The 21,272-nt window shown below is 38.0% G+C and overlaps 1 protein-coding gene across 2 annotated transcripts in view; it reads right to left on the bottom strand.

Moving 5' to 3' along the window:
• Tusc3 (tumor suppressor candidate 3) overlaps nt 1-21,272 on the bottom strand; it is a 142,234-nt gene that overhangs the window by 80,855 nt on the left and 40,107 nt on the right. For both annotated transcript variants that reach the window (XM_051169527.1, XM_051169528.1), the window contains exon 3: nt 1,945-2,062. In XM_051169527.1, the coding sequence (XP_051025484.1) occupies nt 1,945-2,062 (118 nt within the window). The remainder of the gene's footprint in view (nt 1-1,944; nt 2,063-21,272) is intronic.

Genomic DNA, 21,272 nt, shown 5'->3' with positions numbered 1-21,272 from the left:
GGAGAACAGAGGGAGGCCTGGCAGTCAACAACCTTAAAAACTTGCAGAGCTAAAACTTACAGGATTCCCAAGGGCCTTCCAGATGGTTATAAAAGCAGAAAGCAACTGCTGGCAAAAAAGGGTCTGGCAACAGAGCTGTCTGGAGGAGACTGTCCAACCTGTGAGGTTGCCTGAAAGTCATGCAAAGACTTTGCAGCTTTCAGGAACCATCACTTATTCATAATGTGTCTTGAAGTCATGTGTGCTCCCGTGAGCAAATCCTTATCCCCACCCCTACAAGTAACCCCAATAAACACTGGTTCCCAAGTTGGATTTTTGTAGAATCATTATTTTGGTGAGTTATCAGTTCTCTATCTGGGGAGTAGATGTTTGTACACTGGGACTGTATCGTATTCCACATCCCAATAAACAATCACTCTAAGCAAGTGATAATCCTGACTTGTTCGCCGAGAGGCAGCAGTAAAAAAAAATACATATAAAGTTCTCAGAGCATCCCACGGTAACAGAAGCCGAGTCAGGTTCATGATGGGACCACTGTGACAGCACTATCAGTGCTAACTAGCATCCTCATGCCCAAAGCCAAGTTTCTGTCTACTGAGAAGACTTTTCATGTGAGTACATTACACACCTGCAATGCTGTTGTAACAGAGTAGGTGACTTAAACAAAGGAAGTTTATTTTCTGATATTTCTGGGGATTAGAATCCAAGATCAAGGTGAATGGTAGGGCTGGGTCTCTGGGGGTGCTTCTCTTCCTAGCTTATCTGAGACCCTCGTATTCCTGGGTTTTCCACTGCCTGTCTTTAAGCACATGGCCTCTTGTTATTTCTTCCTCTTAAAAGAAAGAAATTGATCAATGCCTCATCCTTGGAACCTCTTTAATGCCCTGTCTCACATATGCTCACAGGTGAGTTATACCTTCAACTCTGGCATTGTGAGATCTAGGCCATAACAGAGGGAAAACACATCTGATGAACACAAAATATTTTTCAGATAATATTCTGCCTGCTAAAGTGAAGAGTGTTGCTAAGTGTATGGTGTGCATGCTACTGAAGCATGAGGCCAGCAGCTCAGGTCTCCTGCACCCACATGCAGGGCCGCGGATCTACAGCCCCGGCACTGAGGCTGGGGTACAGACATGTTGATTCCATGAGCCAGCTGGCCAGCTAACCAAACCAAATCTCTAATGTCCAGAGCCAGTGAAAAACCCTACCTAAACACACACACACACACACACACACACACACAAACACACACACACACAAAATAAGGTAGGAAGGTATATCAATAGAGGAAGGTGCTCACTGCACAAAATATGCAACGTGAGTTCAATGTCCCCCAAAAATATGTAAAGTGAAAACAGAGAACCACCTCCAAAGTACTCCTGTGACATGAATATGCAAGTCATGGCGTTCATGCCAACACCTACATCATGTACACATGTACACACAATAATAACAGTAAATAAGGGGGAGAGTAAAAGGAAAATACTCAGAGCCAAACTCCAGGTTCCATATCACCCTAAGCATGTACACCCATCCCCACATATATACATGTACACAAACATACATGTACATACAAATCACACACACAAAAGATAAGCTGTGCTTAATACTATATGAAATGTCATAAGCCTATGTGAAATACTACCTGACTGATATATAATCAAAGTAAGAATAATGCATATGTTTGGCCACTGTATACTTTAAAGGAACACTTCCTCTAAATGAAAATGAAAGTGCTTTTACTATAATAGAGTGGCAAAAGATATATTGACAGGATTAACAAAGTCTCCAAATTTTGACTATTTTAACTATATCATGAAATTTATTTAACTACTTATTATACTGCCTTATTCAGTCAGTTGTATTTTATCTTGTAATCCATAATATATCAAAAATAACAAGCTCAGGTATGCATTTCCAAACGACATACAAAACTTTTACCTGTTGAAAAACATCTGTCCCTTCATCATAGTCCACCATTCCAAAAAACAGCTTGTTGCAAAAAGCAGATGAGTAACGCCAGGAATTAGCCAGGATTTGATATTCTTCATTAGCCTGCCTGAAACAGATAATGGGGCAAAACAAAAACATTTTACTATGCCATGAACAGAGCCATCAAAAGAACAAGCAATTCTGGAGTAGAGTTAACCAATTACTGTATGTACTATTATGTCATTAATAATTTTATGTACTGCAAACTACACTGTTGTACAATGTAAGAAGATAACAAATACTTTTTAAAAGGAAGATATACATCAAATTACAAGTTTAGCGTTCACAAACATTGTAACTACAAGACAGCCACACTTAACTCAGAGGCAGATCTGAATTCCTACTATATTTTAAATCAATCTACATACAGCATATAGATGTAACTGCTTATAGCAAGGCAATAAATGCTTCTAAATAAGGCAAAATAACACTAAAGAGGGCTTGATATGTTAGAATAGAGAATAAAAAGAGATGGAAATGATTGCTTATAATTTTTTATCATAAATCAGGTAATCCAGAAACATCTATATTAAAAGCAGAGGAAAAATTGATATTACCTGTATTGTTATTGTTCATTAATGGAACTTTAAAATAGCAAATAAATTGTAAGATGAGCTAAATTGTTACCTTTCACAGCAAGAAATTTAAAGAACAAATTACAGATAAATATTATAATATCTAGACACATGGGGCCATCAAATCCTAAGACAACAGAAGGGAGCTCACAATAACGGGCTGTGGCCACCTGTCTGTAAATAGGAATTGCAAGACCCATAATGTGCGAACAAACTGCATTATTCAAGTATTTTGTTAGAAAACGGTTTGTTATAAAAGTCACACCTAGAGAAAAGTAAAATGATTAAGAACAAGAATTCCTGTGATAATACTAATAACATCAAAATGCACCTATAAAAAATAAAGCAGAAATAAATTCATATTTTAGATTTTCTAACATTTGCGTATATTAGCTTATGATGATATGTCCTAAAATAAGGATGTTGTATATTTTTAACTCATAATGTTACAAGTTATTCCAGGCATATAAGAGTATATTAAATCTGAATATATGTACTAATCAACTCAATCCACAAATCTATATGGCTTGAAATACAATGTGCAAATGACAAATACAATGTCCCCGCCTCAAGAAGCTTTCATTATATAAAGATCTTACACAAGCACAAGAAGCTATCAGATGATTTCAAGCTCTCTGAAGATTTTTCAAAAAACATGTTAAAAGCCAATGAAGATATCAAAGGTGAATTCTCTCTGCTTTTAAATTCTGCACACTATTGTCATTCTACCTTTCTAGAGTTAATTTTATAAAAATCACTTTGTAATTCCAGTACAAAATCCTGTGCACAAGATCCTCCACACCACAGCCACACCCATGCCACATTTGGTCTACTTCAGGAAAATGGCGCAGACAATCTTTTTCTTTTTTTTTAAGCTAACACATTTTAATCAAAGTGAAACAAGAGATCAGATCCTATAGCTTGTAGGTATAAGGCAATGCCCCTTACAGTGTGTTCTCGTTCTCTCTCTCTCTCTCTCTCTCTCTCTCTCTCTCTCTCTCTCTCTCTCTCATTTTTATTTTTATTTATTTTTAATATATTCATATTACATCTCAATTGTTATCCCATCCCTTGTATCCTCCCATTCCTCCCTCCTTCACATTTTCCCCTTACTCCCCTCCCCTATGACTGTGACTGAGGGGGACCTCCTCCCCTTGTATATGCTCACAGGGTATCAAGGCTCTTCTTGGTAACCAGGTGTAGGCAATCTTACAACATGCATTAAGTATTTTGTTTAGGATGGCCTCTCTTCCTTCAGAGGTCAGTACAAAACCTGTCATTCTGTTGAGTGGCACCAAAGCCAACTACTGTAATACCGCTGATGCCGCTGGCTGCAAAAGAAACCACGGATAAAGTGCAGAAGGATTAACTGGATGTACATTAGCTGTTCTACTTAGAAGTATGATTGCCCAGTGGCTAGAACCGGGAACTTTTATCAAGTTTTGCTGTTAGCAATGATGAATAATACCTGATCAGTATATCATAAATATGTTTAAGATGAAATTTCCACATTAGAGACTCTCAGTCCTGGAATGTGCCTAAAAGGTCACTTAGATGTATTTCACTCACTTTAGGGGCTTTGGTGGAAGAACACTGAACTTTTCATCTATCCCACTATAAAAATAATATAATTGCTCTCATTTATGTTGGCTTCACTGAAGTAATAATTTGGTTGACTTTACCACTATAAAATATAACTATACGGTAGAATGGGGGAAAGGAAAATGTGATAACATAGAAGAGGAACCATGACCCAACCAGTCTTGTTACACATCAACTCCAAGTTGCACCATCTTCAATAGAGCAAATCACCAACTAGAGACACTAACTAAAGTAACGTATGCTACTTGGCAAATGAATACTAAGACTAAAGATTATAATGAATAAGTAACTGAGAGACATCTTAATGTCAGGTCTATAGGCAAATGTGGACTTTATAACATAAAGATACTTATATTCAGTATTTTAAGCTGCAGTAACAAAGGACTACAGCTAACACTGTCTACCCGAAGAGGCCTCTGAAAGAAACAGACACGCAATGATAGCACACAAGAAGCAAAGTCTTACATGTGAATTATACTTACATTCATAAAACGGGAGAAAATAGACTAGAGCCAAGGTGACTGGAAATAACTGGAAAAAACCAGGCCTGTCTAAATGACTAAAATTATGAGCAAGACTAACAAAGAAAGACAGAAAGATAACAGAAACAATATGAAGAGTTACTCTCAAATGTTTCCTCTGTTGAAAAGAATCAGGCTTCGCATTAGACAATAAGGAAAGAAAAGACTCAGAGAGAGAAACAGGATCATGGCTTCATTCTGTAAACAGCAAACAGCTTTAGGGTTGTTGTTTGTTTTGAAAGAAGTACATTTTGCAAAACAGTATTTGCATTGTGTCTAACACCCACAATGTGAGAGAGAGAGAGAGAGAGAGAGAGAGAGAGAGAGAGAGAGAGAGAGAGAGAGAGAGAGAGAGAAATATCTGAAGACCATTTGAGATGCAAATAATAATGGTCCAGTTGGGAAACTATAGGTTTTTATTATTATATAGTCACGTGACCTATTTTGTACATACTCCTCTTTGGAATCTAGAAGGCTAGAACATCCAACTCTAATGTCTGTATAATCCTTAGATTGTTGGTTTTGATTGTAGAATTTTTTTGACTGTAGAATTCATACAAAGTAGAATCACTTGGAAAGAGAATCTCAGTAAGTAATTACCTAAGTGTGGCCTGTAGGCATGCTTGTGAGGGTTTTCAAGGCTGGGCTATTGAAAGTGGGAAGACTGACCCTCAATGTCAGCAGCTCTATGTCCTGGACTGGGGACTATACTGAATGAACAGGGGAGTGTCCTAATCAGTCTTTTATTGCTGTGAGGAGACGCCATGACAAGCAAGGTATAAGTGAAAGCATTTAATGGAGGGCTTGCTTAGTTTCCATGAACATCATGACAGGAAGCAAACATGCATAGCTGTAGCTGGAAACTTACATACAGATCCACAAGCAACAGTAACAGAGGGCAATGAGAGGGAGAGAAACTGGGCCTAGTAGCATGGAATTTTGAAGACTCAAAGCCCATCCCCAGTAATACACCTCCTCCAAGCCACACCTCCTAATGCTTCCCAAACAGTTCACTAACTAGGGACTCAGCATGCAAGCATATGAACCTACGGGACCCATTCTCATCCAAACCACAACAGAGCGTGAGTTCCACATGGCAGGCAGGCATTCTTTCAAGACTTTCTGCTTTTGACTTTGATACAAAGTGACAAGCTGTTTCATGACCATGCTGCCTTGAAACCCCTACACTGATGGACTACAGCCTCAAATTGTAAACAGAGCCCTTTCTAGCTGACTTTGTTACCAGGGTTATTTTATCATAGCAACAGGAAAAAATACTGAGGGAAAATTCTCAGAAATAGTTCTAATTTAAATCAAGGATTCCATGAAAACCAAAGCAAATTACAATTTCTGAGCTCAAATACAAAATCTGGAGCAAAGGTAATGTTGGCAAAACAAATGGAGGCTTTCTCTTGTTTGGGTATATGGAGTAACAATAAGACTAATGACTAAATCTATCTCCAAATAAAACTAAAATAATAAAATATGCTTAATAAATATGTACCATTAATGTTATTTAATCAAAATACAAGTAACTTATCAGAAATGTGTCCAATGATGTAAAACCAATTATCCTCTATATCCATGAATACTCTAACTTTCTAACAGAGAATTAAAGAAACCTAACAACAAGAAAGAAAGAAAGAAAGGAAGGAAGGAAGGAAGGAAGGAAGGAAGGAAGGAAGGAAGGAAAAGAAAAGAAAAAGGAAATTGAGTGAAGCTCAGCATGTTTGTCAGTCGGTTTATACTAAAAGTACACACAAAAATTACTGCTGTTTATTAGCACACTTCTGGCCTTGCTGGCATTCTCAATTCAAAGTGAAAAACCAAAAACACAAGGAGCACACAAACAAATAACATCTTTAACAGCATATTCTGTTGGGGAATGGGGGGAAGAAGTGTCCATGGGGACATGCATGTTCCCACCACAGGAACTCAGGGAACAATATGAGCTGTTCTAATGTACTCCTACAGAGCCTGAAGAGGGCAGTCAAGCTGCATGCGAAGGCTCTTGGACTGTTAAGTAATAACTGCAGGGCACTGTACTGTTAAATCTCTTGTATTAAATCTTCTTCATTTTTTATTAGAGAACAAGAAAAAAATCACTTAATTCAAATGCTATAATTTTTTTACATTATACTCTTCCTTAAAGGTTATGTAAAACTAAAAAGGATTAACTCATCTATAATTCTATATATTTAATATATTTCCCAAGATGAATATAATTTTCATCTTTAAAGCATTTTAAGGATGTTTTAAAAAGTAGTTTCTCTTTATAACATTATTCAAATTTCCTATCATGTAATAGATTCATATTAAGAATGCCTTTATAGTCATATATTTATGATGAATTACATATAGATAAACATATATTATAGAGCTGTTTCAAAGTATGTCTTCATAGAACCTCCAATAACTTCAAACAGTGATTTGCACAGATGTGAAGAAAGCCAATTTGCCTATTAACAAAGCTTCTGATTATGGTTAGAAGAGTAAGAACGCAATAGCATGTTTCAGAGCTTGTGACTGTTTTCCTGGTTTTCTGAGCTGGTCAGTGTGTTGTGCTTTTCCTTACTAAAACTACTACAGTCATGTTAAGGGAATATTTGCTCTCTGGTTCAGTTTCTAAGATTTCTCTCCATCACAGATTGGCCTGAAGGCAAGAAGAACAAGATGATGCAGAAGCACGAGCAGACACGATTCTCCTTTCCATGAGGCCAGGTGGCCAAGAAGCAGAGCACAGAAAGAGGAGGGGACGCGACAAGACGTACTTCCAAGGCCAAAACTTAGAGACATTTTTCTCCAATTAGGCCCACCTGCTACAATCCCACCAACTACCTTTACAAAATTTGAATGAGGCAACAGATGTATCCACTCATGAAATCATAGCCATTGTAATCCAATCATTTCCCCCGAGCCAAGCTCTCTATGCACTACTTGCTTGGGATACTGCACAAGGTCTTTCACCAAGAGACACGTCAGGCCGTCAAGGTTTACATGTCATTTGACCATGGAATGCCAACTCTGCTTTTCTTGTATATCCACTTTATCAAAATAAACAATGAAAGCTGCAATAAAAATTTTCGATTAAAATATGTATATACCCTAAGTCAGAAATGTACACAAATATAAAGTATACATAAGTAGCACAAATAGTTGATGACATAGAAATGCCAAGATGAATAACATACAGTAGCAAAGAGACAAAACAGTGTATCGCTTGTTCACTGAGCAATCTTTTTAAAGTCTATCTGCATAATTTCAAGCAAGCTTATATTACATATACAGTAAAAATAGTAATGAATATTCATAATGACTAAGTCAACAGATGAATTAATTTGATGTTGAAAGAAGAAATAGTTATTTGTCTCAAGACACTTCAGTACCTTCTAGAAATACAAAATTTAAATTACAAATAGAAAACAATCTGTGAACAAGCTAAAAATAATACAAATTTTATTTAATATAACCAACCATGATTGTTAATCTTTTCAATTTCAGTGCATAGAAAGATGCTTAAATAGCTAAGAAACATACTTCAAGATGAGTCTATGATTGTGTTTCCCTATGTATGCTTAGAGGAAATATCCAGCCAGGCTCGCTAGCACACGACTTAAATCCCAGCATTTTGGAAGCCAAGGTAGGTGGTTCACTAGAAATTCCAAGGCAACCTGTTCTCTCTACAAGTTCAAGGACGTCTAAGTTTACATAGTGAGCTCCTGCCTCAGGAAACAAACAAAAAAGGAGGGAAGCCCCACCTAGCATGTGAGTTGAGTTATCCCTCCGACTGGGGACCAGAACAGAATAAAGGGAAAAACAGGAAGCCCATGAGCAGAGTCGTCCCGCACTGTGAGCTCCCTGCCACCATGATGTGCGCTGCGCTGTTCTACCACACTCTCTGCCATGGGCCAAAATATAGTTTCCTCCCTTGAGTTGCTTTGCTCATATATTTGTCATGTAAACAAAAGGCTCGCTCATACAGATAATCAGTACTAGAGGAGTAAAGCCAGCTGCGGCATGGTTACTGCTGAGGACGCTAAGTGGAGTTCACAGTGAGAATGGTCAAAAACACCTTCAGGACACTATGCTACTATTGGTTTTCCTATGGGGGTAAAGCTTTGCTATACATACTGGTTCTATTCCTGTTTATGGAAGAAGTGAAGCCACAGAAATTAAACATCTGTGTCACACAGTAAGAAATAACTAGAGAAAGAAAAGCTCAATCTTAATTGGAGAAAGGTTCTAATTACATCTTTGATTATAAGGATACACATATACTCTCAATTGTCAGAGCCACCTTCAGCCCACATAAGACAACACCATTTTTTAAATATAATTCCATTAAACCTGTATCATGTTAAGTAGTCAATCCTTTCTAATAATAAGTCTTGGAATGCCTGATTATGTATATATGTATTTTATACCACTTTTCCTTATATTATTTATATACAAAGAAGTATCAAGAAAGTAGCATAAAAGAGTGCTTATGTATACTCACTTGTAAGCAATATTAGCCATACAATACATGATAACCTACAATTCACAGACCAAAAGACGCTAAGTAACAAGGAAGACTCTAAGGAGGATGGTTAATTTTCATTCAAAAGGGCAAATACAATAGACACTGCTGTAGAGAGGGAACAGGACAGGAGACTACCATAGTTGCCCTCTAAAAGACTCCACCCAGCAGGGGATCAAAGCAGAAGCTGAGTCTCACAGCCAAATTTTAGGCAGAGGGCAGAGGGTAGTCTTACGGAAGAGTGGGGGGATAGAAGGAGGTGGAAGGGACAGGAGCTCCACAAGACCAACAGAGCCAACAAACCTGGGCCCAGGGGGCAAGTGGAGACTGGTGTACCAAACAAGGACCATGCATAGAGAAGACCTACGCCCCCTGCTCAAATGTAACCAACAGGCAGTTCAATCTCCATAGGAGTCTCCTAGTAAGCAGAACAGGGGCTGCCCCAGCCATGGACTCTGTGGCCTGTTCTTTGATCACTTCCTCTTGTGGGGGCTGCCCTACCAGGCCACAAAGGAAGAGGATGCAGGCAGTCCCAATGAAACTTGGTAGGCTGGGGTCAGTTGATAGGGAAGAAGGGCTCTCCCTCTCTGAAGCCTAGGGGAAGTGCATAGGGGGAAAGAGGAAGGGAGGGAGGAACTGGAAGAAAATGAGGGAGGGGTTACAATTGGGATGTAAAATGAATAAATTTATAAATAAATTTTAAAAAGAGTACTTATGAAGATGGAGCCTTTTTACATGATCTAGTATGGATTGTAGTCCCAATGATCAAATAGCTTGGTCTATGTTCAAAACAAAACCAGTGTACAGAGATATAATTTACTATAAATAAACATAAAACCTTAAAGCTAATACCTACCAAGTGCAGCGAGAGTAATCACATAGTGCAGTCGACGTCTGAATCTCAAGATCTGAATTTGAGTATGTACAAACCTAGAAATGCCATAGACATTTTACACACACACGCACACACCTTTGCAATATGAATAATTCCTCCCTTGAGGGTTGCTAAGAGGTGAAAGAATGGTGAGGCATGTCCAATTCCTAAGTGAATGACGAAGGACTATGTAAACCTTGATATGTCCAACAACTAGCTTAAAAGCTGACTGATGCTCAAGTTTCTTCAGCAGTTATTTCTCCTCTCACTCTGCACCAAATCCCAAATTCATCGTTAACTCCCCTCCATAAGCCAGTCTTCCTAATGACAGGAGTGTTTCAACAAGTTCTTCCCTGAGTCTACTAAGCTTTCTTTTTAAAAAAACATTCTAAAGTTTACTTTTAAATTACAGATTCACTTTACATTCGTATCGTAGTTCTCTTCCTCCTCTCCTCCTCCAGGTCCCTCCCTCCCACTTTCTTCCCCTTATCTCCCCTCCCTCTGTCCTCAAAAAAGGGGAGCGCCCCCAACCCACCCCAGCATGTCAAGTTGCATCAGGACTGAGCTCCTCACACCCACTGAGGCCAGGCAAGCCAGGCCAGTTGGGCACACATGACACAATTCACTGGGAACACATCATATAATCAAACCCAACAGACAAGAGAATATAAGGATGGTATTTGCATTTCCATACATTCTGTACATCCTGGTAGCTCATCAATCCCTTTCCAAAATATGGCTTCTGAATAGTCAAATAGAAAGCTCTTCTCATCAATCTTTCTCCTTCCCTCCTTCCTTCCTTCCCTCCCTCCCTCCCTCCTTCCTTTCTTAGACAGGGTTTCTCTGCATAGCCTTGGCTGTCCTGGTTTTGTAGATGAGCCTGGCCTCTTAACTCACAGAGATCCACCTACCTGTACCTCCCTGAGTGCTGGGATTACAGGCGTGTACCACCACGCCCAGCTCTAGTTTCTTTCTTGATACTTAGGAGTTTAGGTAAGTATCATTTTAAGAAATGTGTACCCTCTCAAGTGTCCAGAATTTCAAGTCTGATCTGAGATGAAGAGCTACAGTCACATGAGTCAATTCATGATTATCTTCTTGGCATCCAGCTAAATACCTGACATTCCAACAATCAGTAAATGTAAATACTGGTTAAAAGATAAATTATCATCTCAGCAAAAGAATCCTGTACTACCATAGTAATACCAAACTCCATAGTGAATGGAGTTTATGAGTAAAATTTTATTCTCTTGTTTCTATTCACTATTCTTAGGAAGGAAAGTAAAACTGTTATTACAAATAAAAACTACAGTGGCTATTAAACCATCTCAGCCAGCATGGTGACACATACTGTTAATCCCAGCACTCCATTATGGAGGCAGAGGCAGGTAGATGTCTGTGAGTTGGAGGTCAGGCTGGTCTACACTGAGGAGAGAAGAACCAGGCAGATCTCTCTGAGCTCAAGGCCTAGTCTATGTAAAGGGTTCCTGAACTACCAGTAAGACCCTGCTCAAAAAACAAAAATTAAAACAAAAACAAAATGTAACTTACTGACAAAATGCTAATAAACAATTTATAAATTACTGAATGTTTCTGCACTGGGAATCCCAAGTACAGCTACACAACATAATTTGCTAAATGGTTTCACAAAATCAGCATACGCCCATATTCATTAATAAAATTTGTTTACTTCAGCAAATGGGATTCAGAGAAAATTGGCAAAGGAGAAAAAAAGGGTACCTGAAACAATGTTTGAAGTAAACAAAAAGATAGCTTCTTAGAATGCCTCCTTGTTATGCCACGGAGCTTCCTTTACCATGAAGCTGTAGCATCTGTCAGTGCTTCCACTATGAGCTGCTAAGAGAGATGGTCAGGAAGACACATGGTCCACAATCACATATTACAAAATCCAGACAAAATCTCAGGAGGACTTCAAGTGCTCAGCATTACTCACCTTGTTTTTCCTACCTGGGAACAATGAATAAACCTTACCATTCCTGGCATGGAATGGTGACAAAACCAAACAGCAAACTTTGTGAGCCAGTCTCTTCTAAAGACAGCAATTTCTTTCCTATCTCCTTTCGTTATGGTTCTAATAGATAAAAGGAGCTACTCAACACTTTCACTGTATTTTCCAAAAAGAGACAACAATCTACCACAAAAGTACTGAACAATAAAATTCATCACTGGGGAATCAAGATTCTTACACATTTAAATTTAATTACTTCCATGGTAAGGCCAAGAAAATAGGGTATTACTTCGTATGTTGATTAACATAACTTAAACTTAACAAAAATCAAAGACAGATGCTGAAGTATGGTTTATTGCTAAGAATATCTTTAGCTTTAGAGGTAAAATGTAGAACTTTCAGTCTTTATTTTGAGTGCTTGACAGCAGCTATCAAGACTTCATGTTTAAGAGAAATCACATCAATTCAGTTATAAGTTCACAAACAGCAAAGGAAGAAAATCACTCTTCTAGTCTGTTTATTTCTACAATGCTTACATAAAATTTTCAACAGTGAAAATTATTTTGTTCATCACCAATATAATCTCTTCGCATTAAAGTTCAGCTAAGCAAAAAAAAAAAAAAAAAGCCTTGTATTCCAACCCACCATCTTCATCCTCCCCATCACCATCTTGCGATAACAGTCTCTACAAAGTGCTTTCATAGTTCTATTCTGTCTACCTCAAAAGAATAAAGCTATAAGTAGAAAATTACATATCACATAAAAATCATGATACTCAACAGATAATTTCTAAAAAATGATTTTATTCTACAAAAACACAAAGTCATTTATAATAGTAAAGAAAATGCTATGCATACTGTATGTGACCTCTCTCAAAGGTAAAAGAGAATTAAAAGTAAGCAGCAAGTTTTTCAGTTCAAATTCAAAAGAACTCGGTTGTATAGGGGCTGATGGGATGCAGAAAAGGTCAGTATAAGACAGCTGGTGACCTGAACGACTCCAGAATTCTAGTAATTTAGACACAGTGAGAAAGTACATCTACATAGCATTCATAGCAGCTCCGCAGCAGTGGGGGACAGGTAGGGTTACAGGAATGAAGAGACATGGGGGGCCAGGGTGGGAGATAAACAAAGAGGTGGTCTGAATGTAGCTACCCTGAAGCTGTACTAGAGGGCAGCAATTGTGGATTATTATGTTTCCCACTGTAAAGACTATAATCGTGAAAAGGTCAGACTCAAAGTCACTGCTAATTGTTTGTCACACCAAGGATTGCCTTGCTGTCCTGAACAGCATCAATAATGTGACCTCATGCGGCACTGGTGGAATGTTGGAATGTCACTGAAGAAATTTCAATGGAAATAAATAGAGTGAGGTCTGGTTCAGGGACATGCAACACAGTGGAGCTTGCTTTCGTAAGATGCATGGCACAGACGGAGATGGCCGGCTTTAGAGGATCGGGAGCCTGAGCAGGGAGGAGCCACCGCATCTTGGAATGAGCATCAGAAACAAGAGGCCTAGGAAGGGAAACACCCAGGTGCCGCTACACAGCCTGCACTCAGCATAATGTGGGCTCCTACTCCTGTGTCAAAGCTCTTTTCCTTTCCAACTGTCCAGCCTTCCTTCACCCTTTTCTTCTTCTGTACACTTTCTCTTGATCTCTCTTCATAAGTTTTCAATATTGTTTAAAGTTTGCTTTACATTCCCATTTCTTCCTTTAATTCATCCCATTTTTTAAAATCCACTTTTAAAGGCCTTTGGTTTAGAGCCAGTGAGATGGCACTGCAAGAAAGGTATTTGCCACCAACACTGACAACCTGAGTTCAGTTCCTAGACCCGTACAGTGGAAGGAGAGAACCAACTCCCATTGGTTGCCCTGTGGTTTCAACTTGTGCACTGTGTCCTATTCCCCCTACACACACACAAACACACACACATTAAAAACAAAAAGAAGAAAAGAAAAAGAAAACAAAAAACAAAAAACCCTTTCTGGTTCAGAGCCCTGGTTTCTGCCCTTACTGTATTAGGTGTTTTCAGTGCTGTAGAGACATGTGTGGAACTCAGCTTTTGAGTTTTTCTGTTTTTTTCTGATTCATCTATTGCTATTGCTACACTGCCCCCCCACTTCCTCCCAACCTCCAAGGATGGAATGCACACTAAGAGTTCACTGTGCAGATGCTCTATTGATGAGCTACTCCTACACTCCTAGCCCACCTAAAAGCCACTACTTTTTCTCTGCTCATAGCTTACCTCTTCAGCAAAAATTTTAATTGAAAGAATTAGTGACATTTTGATAGTATTAAAATTTTAAACTACAAATAAATATCCAAGGCCATAATCCAAGTAAGCATGACTAGACACTTTTGAAAGCCCATTCTGGATTCTTAAACACACTGCAAAACTGGAGAGAAAACCAACAGTTTGATGACAGTACACTCCTGAGGGGCTTCTCTATGCTCTCTCAAGATAAGAGGAATAATCATGGAGGGTGTACTCTGTGGTCTACAACACAAAGGCCTGATCTACTACAAGTGTCCTACTTTTGTGAAATATGCAGAGAAATGAGGAAGCATGTATGAAGGCAAACCCACTGAAGGTCTCAGCAGCAACTTTAAAGGTCGGAATAATATATGGATGTACTTCAAGACTTGGAGGGTAGCTGGGGGCAATAACATTACTTACTATATCCACTGAAACTATCCTTGAGAATAAAGGGGGAGAACAAAGACCTTCTAAAATATGCATAAGAAATTTATGACTACTACATCAAAAGTGCTTTAAAAAGTTGCAATACATGTACTATAAAAAACACAGAAAGAAATAATTAACCCCATTGCAACAACAGATATGCTAATGAGAACTTAAAGAATCAAACATTACAATCAAGAAAATGACAAGAATGAATTGAAAGTTTCCTACTAGACTTTGAACTTAAAAGATGGAAACTGCTCATAGGGTATCAAGTCTCTTCTTGGTAGCCTGCTATCCTTCCTCAGAGTGTCACCAGGCCTCCTCATCCAGGGGATGTGATCAAATATGAGGCACCAGAGTTCGTGTGAAAGTCATACCCCACTCTCCACTCAACTGTGAAGAATGCCCTGTCCATTGGCTACATCAGGTTAGGGGTTTGAAGTTTACAGCCTGTATTGTCCTTGGCTGGTGCCATAGTGTGAGCATATGCAGGGGGTGGAGGTCCCCCTCAGTCACAGAGATAGAGGAGGGGAGTAGGGGGAAAGTGGGAGGGAGGGAGAAATGGGAGGATACAAGGGATGGGCTAACAATTGAGATGTAATATGAATAAATTAATAAAATATTCAAAAGAGAAGAAGTCCCACAAAGTCATAGATTTTGATATCCATAATTTTGATAAAATTTGGTTATATAAATGAAAAAAAAAAGGTGGACACTGACCAATTAAAGAACATAGACTGACATATGGGGTTCAAAACAAAGAGCCAATGTTCTGTTGTCCCTCCCCCCAACCTGGAACATATCTCATCATCAAACACATATAAAGACTAAGAATGAGAAGACAGAAAGTTATATTCTAAACAAATAGAACCCAAGTGCAATCAAAAGCTGTATCATATATGAGAGCAGATTTAGATACAAATTTAGTCAAAACAAATAACTATATAATGGTAACTGAAATACATATGCCCTGAACACTGCTGTGCCCAACTTCATAAAACACACACTACTCGACATAAAAGGGCAAATAGGCCTAATGCCATAATACAATACATGATTTGATGCATCATGGTCACCAAAACATAGAATATCAAGCTGGAAAAAAAAAAAAAAAAAAAAGGAAACATCAACCTACTGCACACTTAAACTATACTCCAAATAACAGGACATCAGTTGACATATACAGAATACCCCATCCATCCACTACAGAATGCACTCTTCTCGTAAGTTAATGGAACTGGAGCTCTCTCTAAAATGAATCATATCTGAGATACATGAGCTCTAGTGCCCATATCTGAACATGTCTCCTGGATGGGGAGGCCTGATGGCACTCAGAGGAAGGATAAAGCAAGTCTTAAAAAAAAAAAAAAAAAAAAGATGAAGAGATAGTGTTTTGTATTTTATCAGACTGTAAAAAATAAAACAAGAAATCAGCAGAAACAATACAAATATGTGGAGACTAAACCATACATATTTGATAACTCAGTGGATTCTTAGAAAAATCAGATGAGAAGCAAAATAGTTTACAGACGTGAATGGGAATAGAAACCCGGGAAATTAGGCAAAGGCCCAAAGGAACCAGTCACATCTAAAACCAGTAGAAAGGAATAATAAAGATCAGGGTGGAAATTAATGAACTAAAACTCAACAGAGTCTAAGAGATAGGTGAGACAAAGCTGGTCTTAAAAACTTGACAAGTACATAGCTAAGCTAGCCAAAACAGAGAAGATCTAAATTGACAGAATGAGCTGTAGGGCAAAAGACATGGGGCATTAATACAGATACCAATAAAACCCAGAGGCAGGTGGATCTCTGTTAGCTCGAGGCCAGCCTGGTCTACAAAGTGAGTCCAGGACAGCCATGGCTACACAGAGAAACCCTGTCTTGGGAAAAACAATCCAGAAGATCATTAGGGATTAGTTTCTATAATTATCCTCTAATAAAGCATAAAAACCTCAAAGAAATGGGTAGATTTTTCTCTACACATATGATCTACAAAAACTAAAGCAAAAATATTTCTTTAGTAGATCAGAAGTAATGAAACTGATGAAGAAAAATTCCCCAATACTGAAAAGCTCAGGAACAAGTAAACTCAGCCATGTGAGATAAAGTCTAGAGCCTGTGAGACAAGAAAGGATCCAAGAGGCAATGGTGATTATTTGAAAAAGTAAGCCAGACAGTCAAACTTTTACCCACTTTTCTTAAACTACTACACAGAATGGATGGGAAGGAATGTTTTTAAGCCCATTCTATGAAACTAGAATCACATGGTAAGAAAACTAGATATGTAAACAACAAACAAAAACAATAGTTAGAAAATTCATATACATTTTATCATAGTATCATGTAATTTCAGTAAATATAAATTGTACAAGATAATATGCCTAAGCTATTCTATGCATGTTTATAAAATACTTTGATTCCTTCTTCCTATTAGTTTACTCTTCTATCTTCTTATCCATATCCCTTTATTCAACCCTTTTACCTCTCACATCCCTAATAGTCCCCAACTTACTTTTATTTTTATTTATTTTCCTTAAATGACAAACACTCATGGCTAAAACATGTAACATGCCTCCCGGTGGGGCTGCTGCACTTTACTAAGTATGATGATTTTGTTCCAGCAAATTACATGACTTTCCTCCTCTCTCACTCTTTGTCCCCATAAACCTGAATGAACTCCACTTTGAGTTGCCTTAGTCTTGGTGTTTTATCACAGCAACAGTGAAGTAACTAAAGACAACAGCTAAGCAGCTTCCTTCCATACCAACCATCTCTCCAGATACGTATTACAATGGGGAAAAGAAAAACTACTGGACAATACAAAGAGCATCATCCATTTTCAATCTCAACAAGCTATCATTATATGCCTCTTGAAATACATGAATGCATTCCTACACTAAAAAAATACCTAAATATAACTGCAAGAAAATGACACCAACTCACAGCATGGGAAACTATATGCAAAAAGATCCTGGGTTCCTTTCTTTTTTCCTTGTTTAAGTGTCAATGTCATTAAACCAAAAAGTTTCATGAAAAAAAAAAAATAACAACAAAAACTAAAAGGTATAGCAATCAAATAAACCGATAAAGACTGACTAGATCAAGATACAGTCGAAAGAGGGCCTCAGACGGTGCAAGAATGGCTCCATCCTTAAAGCTTCAGCTGAATTTAGCCTTGGCACTGACAGATCTCTCTAGTGCAGACACCGCTGCTGATGTCTGACTGAGGTTATTTGACCTTTTAAAAGAGAACAACATCAAAAGTGGTAAATGTTACCCATTTGTAAAATCTTCGTCTAGGGCACCACTGCCATCAAATGTGCTCCTGTCCCAATTTCTTGTGTTTGAAATTACAATTGAGGTAGAGATCAGAGATTAAAACAAGACCTTAAATTCAAAATTCAGAGAACAGCTCAGGCAAATGCTACAATCACACCTATCAGCCATAGGCACGGTAAATTGTAAAGGAGCTTGGGTTATATAATCTGACAAAGAAACTCATAGAGAACACCAATAGACCAAAGTTACACCATGTGCCTGCAACATAAACTTAAACTGCTGAACTAAGCAGTAACTTGGTATCATCTCTACTGTTAAATTAGTTAATGTCTTCCTCAGTCTAAAATATTTCTCATGTATTAACCAACCATGAAAAAGAAAATACATGAAAGCCAGGCGTGGTGGCGCACGCCTTTAATCCCAGCACTTGGGAGGCAGAGGCAGGTGGATCGCTGTGAGTTCGAGGCCAGCCTGGTCTACAAAGGGAGTCCAGGACAGCCAAGGCTACACAGAGAAACCCTGCCTCAAAAAAAAAAAAAAAAACAAAAAAAACAAAAAACAAAAACAAAGAAAATACATGAATAGAAGTGGAGTTTTATAGTTTTTGACAAAGTAAAATACCTTGTTCAAAGAGGTAAGCAAATGAGCAAAACTTCAAAACTAAAGTACTTAGAGATATATTATTTAAGGAATAAAAATCAAGGATTGAAGTCTCCAAATCATTTATAATGTAATGACATTACGGTGGCTTTTAGGTAACATGCAACCATAATGTCATTCATACATGGTTTTCATCTTATCTACTAACTTAAAAACCTAATCCTACAAGTGACTTTACTGGAGTCAAAAAGAAGTCCAGTGAATTCTGCCCCACAGGGTGTTGGCTTAGTACAATAAACACTGGACTTTCAGGAGCTGCTGCCTTAAGACAATGCCTCCATGACCATCAGTTTAGGAAGTGCTGGCTGATACATCTAGACCCAAAAAGATCATTATCTTAGTTACATATCCAAAGGCAAGACACAAGTTACACTCACAGGGCGAGGACAATGATGAATACATACCCTTAACGAAAGCATTACACTCTAATAGCTCTCAAGCAGCAAATCCTCACCCCGGCAGGTATTAGCTACATCACTTTAGATAAATTAAACAATCTCAACTTTAATATTATGTCATCCATAAAATGGATTTTATTGGATACAACTTTAATAATCATGAAAATTATAAGTGTGTACATGCACACATATATACACAGACACAGGAACATGTTTCTGTACTCATATGTGTGTATATATATGTAGTGAGAATTTTGGTTTCTTTAAAAACATAGAAATGTTATGGTTTTGTTTACTCCCAGTTGTGGGATACGGGGCTGCTTCAAACTGTCCACAGCAGCAGTCAGACTGTTATGCCTTTCCTCGTGTTTAGCAGGGGTGTGACTTTGCCAGCTGCAGGTAGTTTACATTAGGAATTCTGGGGACTATTCGGGGTGTATCTAATGCTAGATCCCCGAGAGGAGTTCCAGTGGCTGCTGCTGCCCCTGCTGCTCCTGTTGCTGTTGCTGCTTGCTGTTTCCTGGACTGCTGGAAGAAGATATCCTGATGACCAAATTTGCCCAAAAGAACTCGACACCCCTAATCAGTAAGAAGTAGTCTAAGAATAGTGATGCACCCTTTCCTCTCTAACCTTCTTTTCTCCTACCTAGGACTGAAAGGTAGAGAGGTGATGTAGGGAGGTAGGAAAAGGAACCCAACAAAGTAGCCAAAAGTCCAGCTACATAGACACATATACGTATAGCCTGTTAATATCTAATCAAGATATATTTGTAATATGCTATGTTTTAATGGAAGTATTATACTACATTAATCACTAACACACCATCAGGTTTGTATTTATATATAAATTTTGCTTGATTCTAAAATAAAAGTGTTTTCTTTCCTTCAATGTGATTTTTTAAAATTCTATTGATCCATAACAACAAAGAAGCTACTTTGTTCCTAGAAGAGTCAGTTTGGATATAGTAAATCTGTGCAGGAACACATCTAAGCAATTATAGGAATATTCTCTACAGTATGATTTAGCAGAGGAAGTCTGGAGTTCACACTTAAGGGGGCGAGAATTGCATTGAATAGTCATAATTAACAATTTTATTTGGCCAAGGTCTTTGACGTTAACTGGGAAGGAAGTGAGAATTGAATTCTGAAATTTGAGAATAAACTGGCTGTGAAGGGAAGAGCAGGATGACCTATAAGGAGTTAAAGGCAACTCAAGGCTCAGTTACCAGCCTTTCTGCAGGCAACCATATGTAAACACAACGTGGTGCTCCCAGAAACTTCATCTTCCTTAGAGAAAAGAAAAGGCAGCAGTGGCTCAAAATGAAGAGCACAGATTTTTAAAAAGTGACTAGGAACTTTTCAAAGACTCTAAAGAATTGTAAAATATTGCATCCAAAATTACACTGACAAAGAATCAGAAAAATTCATTCATGTGAAGAAAAAAGAGAAGTCACTGCTGAAAGGGTGACACTTCAAAGTGTCTCCAGTGCTCTTTGAGGTGTAGTTCATAATGCAGGTATATACAATGAGGCATGGAGACTCTCACACATCTACAATCCGGACACTAGACTGCAAATTCAAGGCCAGCCACACACACACCACATATAAATGCTAGCACATAACTCAGTGGTTGCAATCAAAAGGTTCTAGATGACACAAAAAAAGGTATTCAAGATTAAAAAGCGAAAAAAGAAAGAAAGAAAAAGAAAAAAAAAAAAAGACATTAATCATCCCAAGCCATTATGAAAATGTTCAGTTGTTTTATTTGAACAATATAAATATGCTTTATCCATAATGTCTAAAAACATAAATGCTTTGGGTTTAGGATTAATTCAGATTTTTTAATATATACGTAGAAGAACTTGGAAAAAGGGACCAAATCCACATATAAAATTCATTTGTCTCATAGTAGTTCACAGGCACCTGGCACAAATAGCCTACAGGTAATTTTGTAAAAGCATGGCTGCCTTTTGATTGTGGCCTAGCACAGACACACTGATAATAAACTGCAGAACATCTGCACTATGAAATTATTACTCAGTAATAAAAAAGGCCAAGCTGTTGATAAATGCAACAACTTGGGTGGTATTTGAAGGAATTATGCTAACTAAGAAAGAAAGGCAATTCCAAAAGGTTCTACAATGATTAAATTTACATAACATTCTTGAAATAACAAAATTATACAAATG

This window comes from Acomys russatus, chromosome 27 (assembly GCF_903995435.1).
Source record: "Acomys russatus chromosome 27, mAcoRus1.1, whole genome shotgun sequence".
Classification (NCBI taxonomy): domain Eukaryota; kingdom Metazoa; phylum Chordata; class Mammalia; order Rodentia; family Muridae; genus Acomys; species Acomys russatus.
The sequence above is the reverse complement of the archived record's forward strand: the minus strand, read 5'-3'. Positions and strand labels throughout refer to the sequence as shown.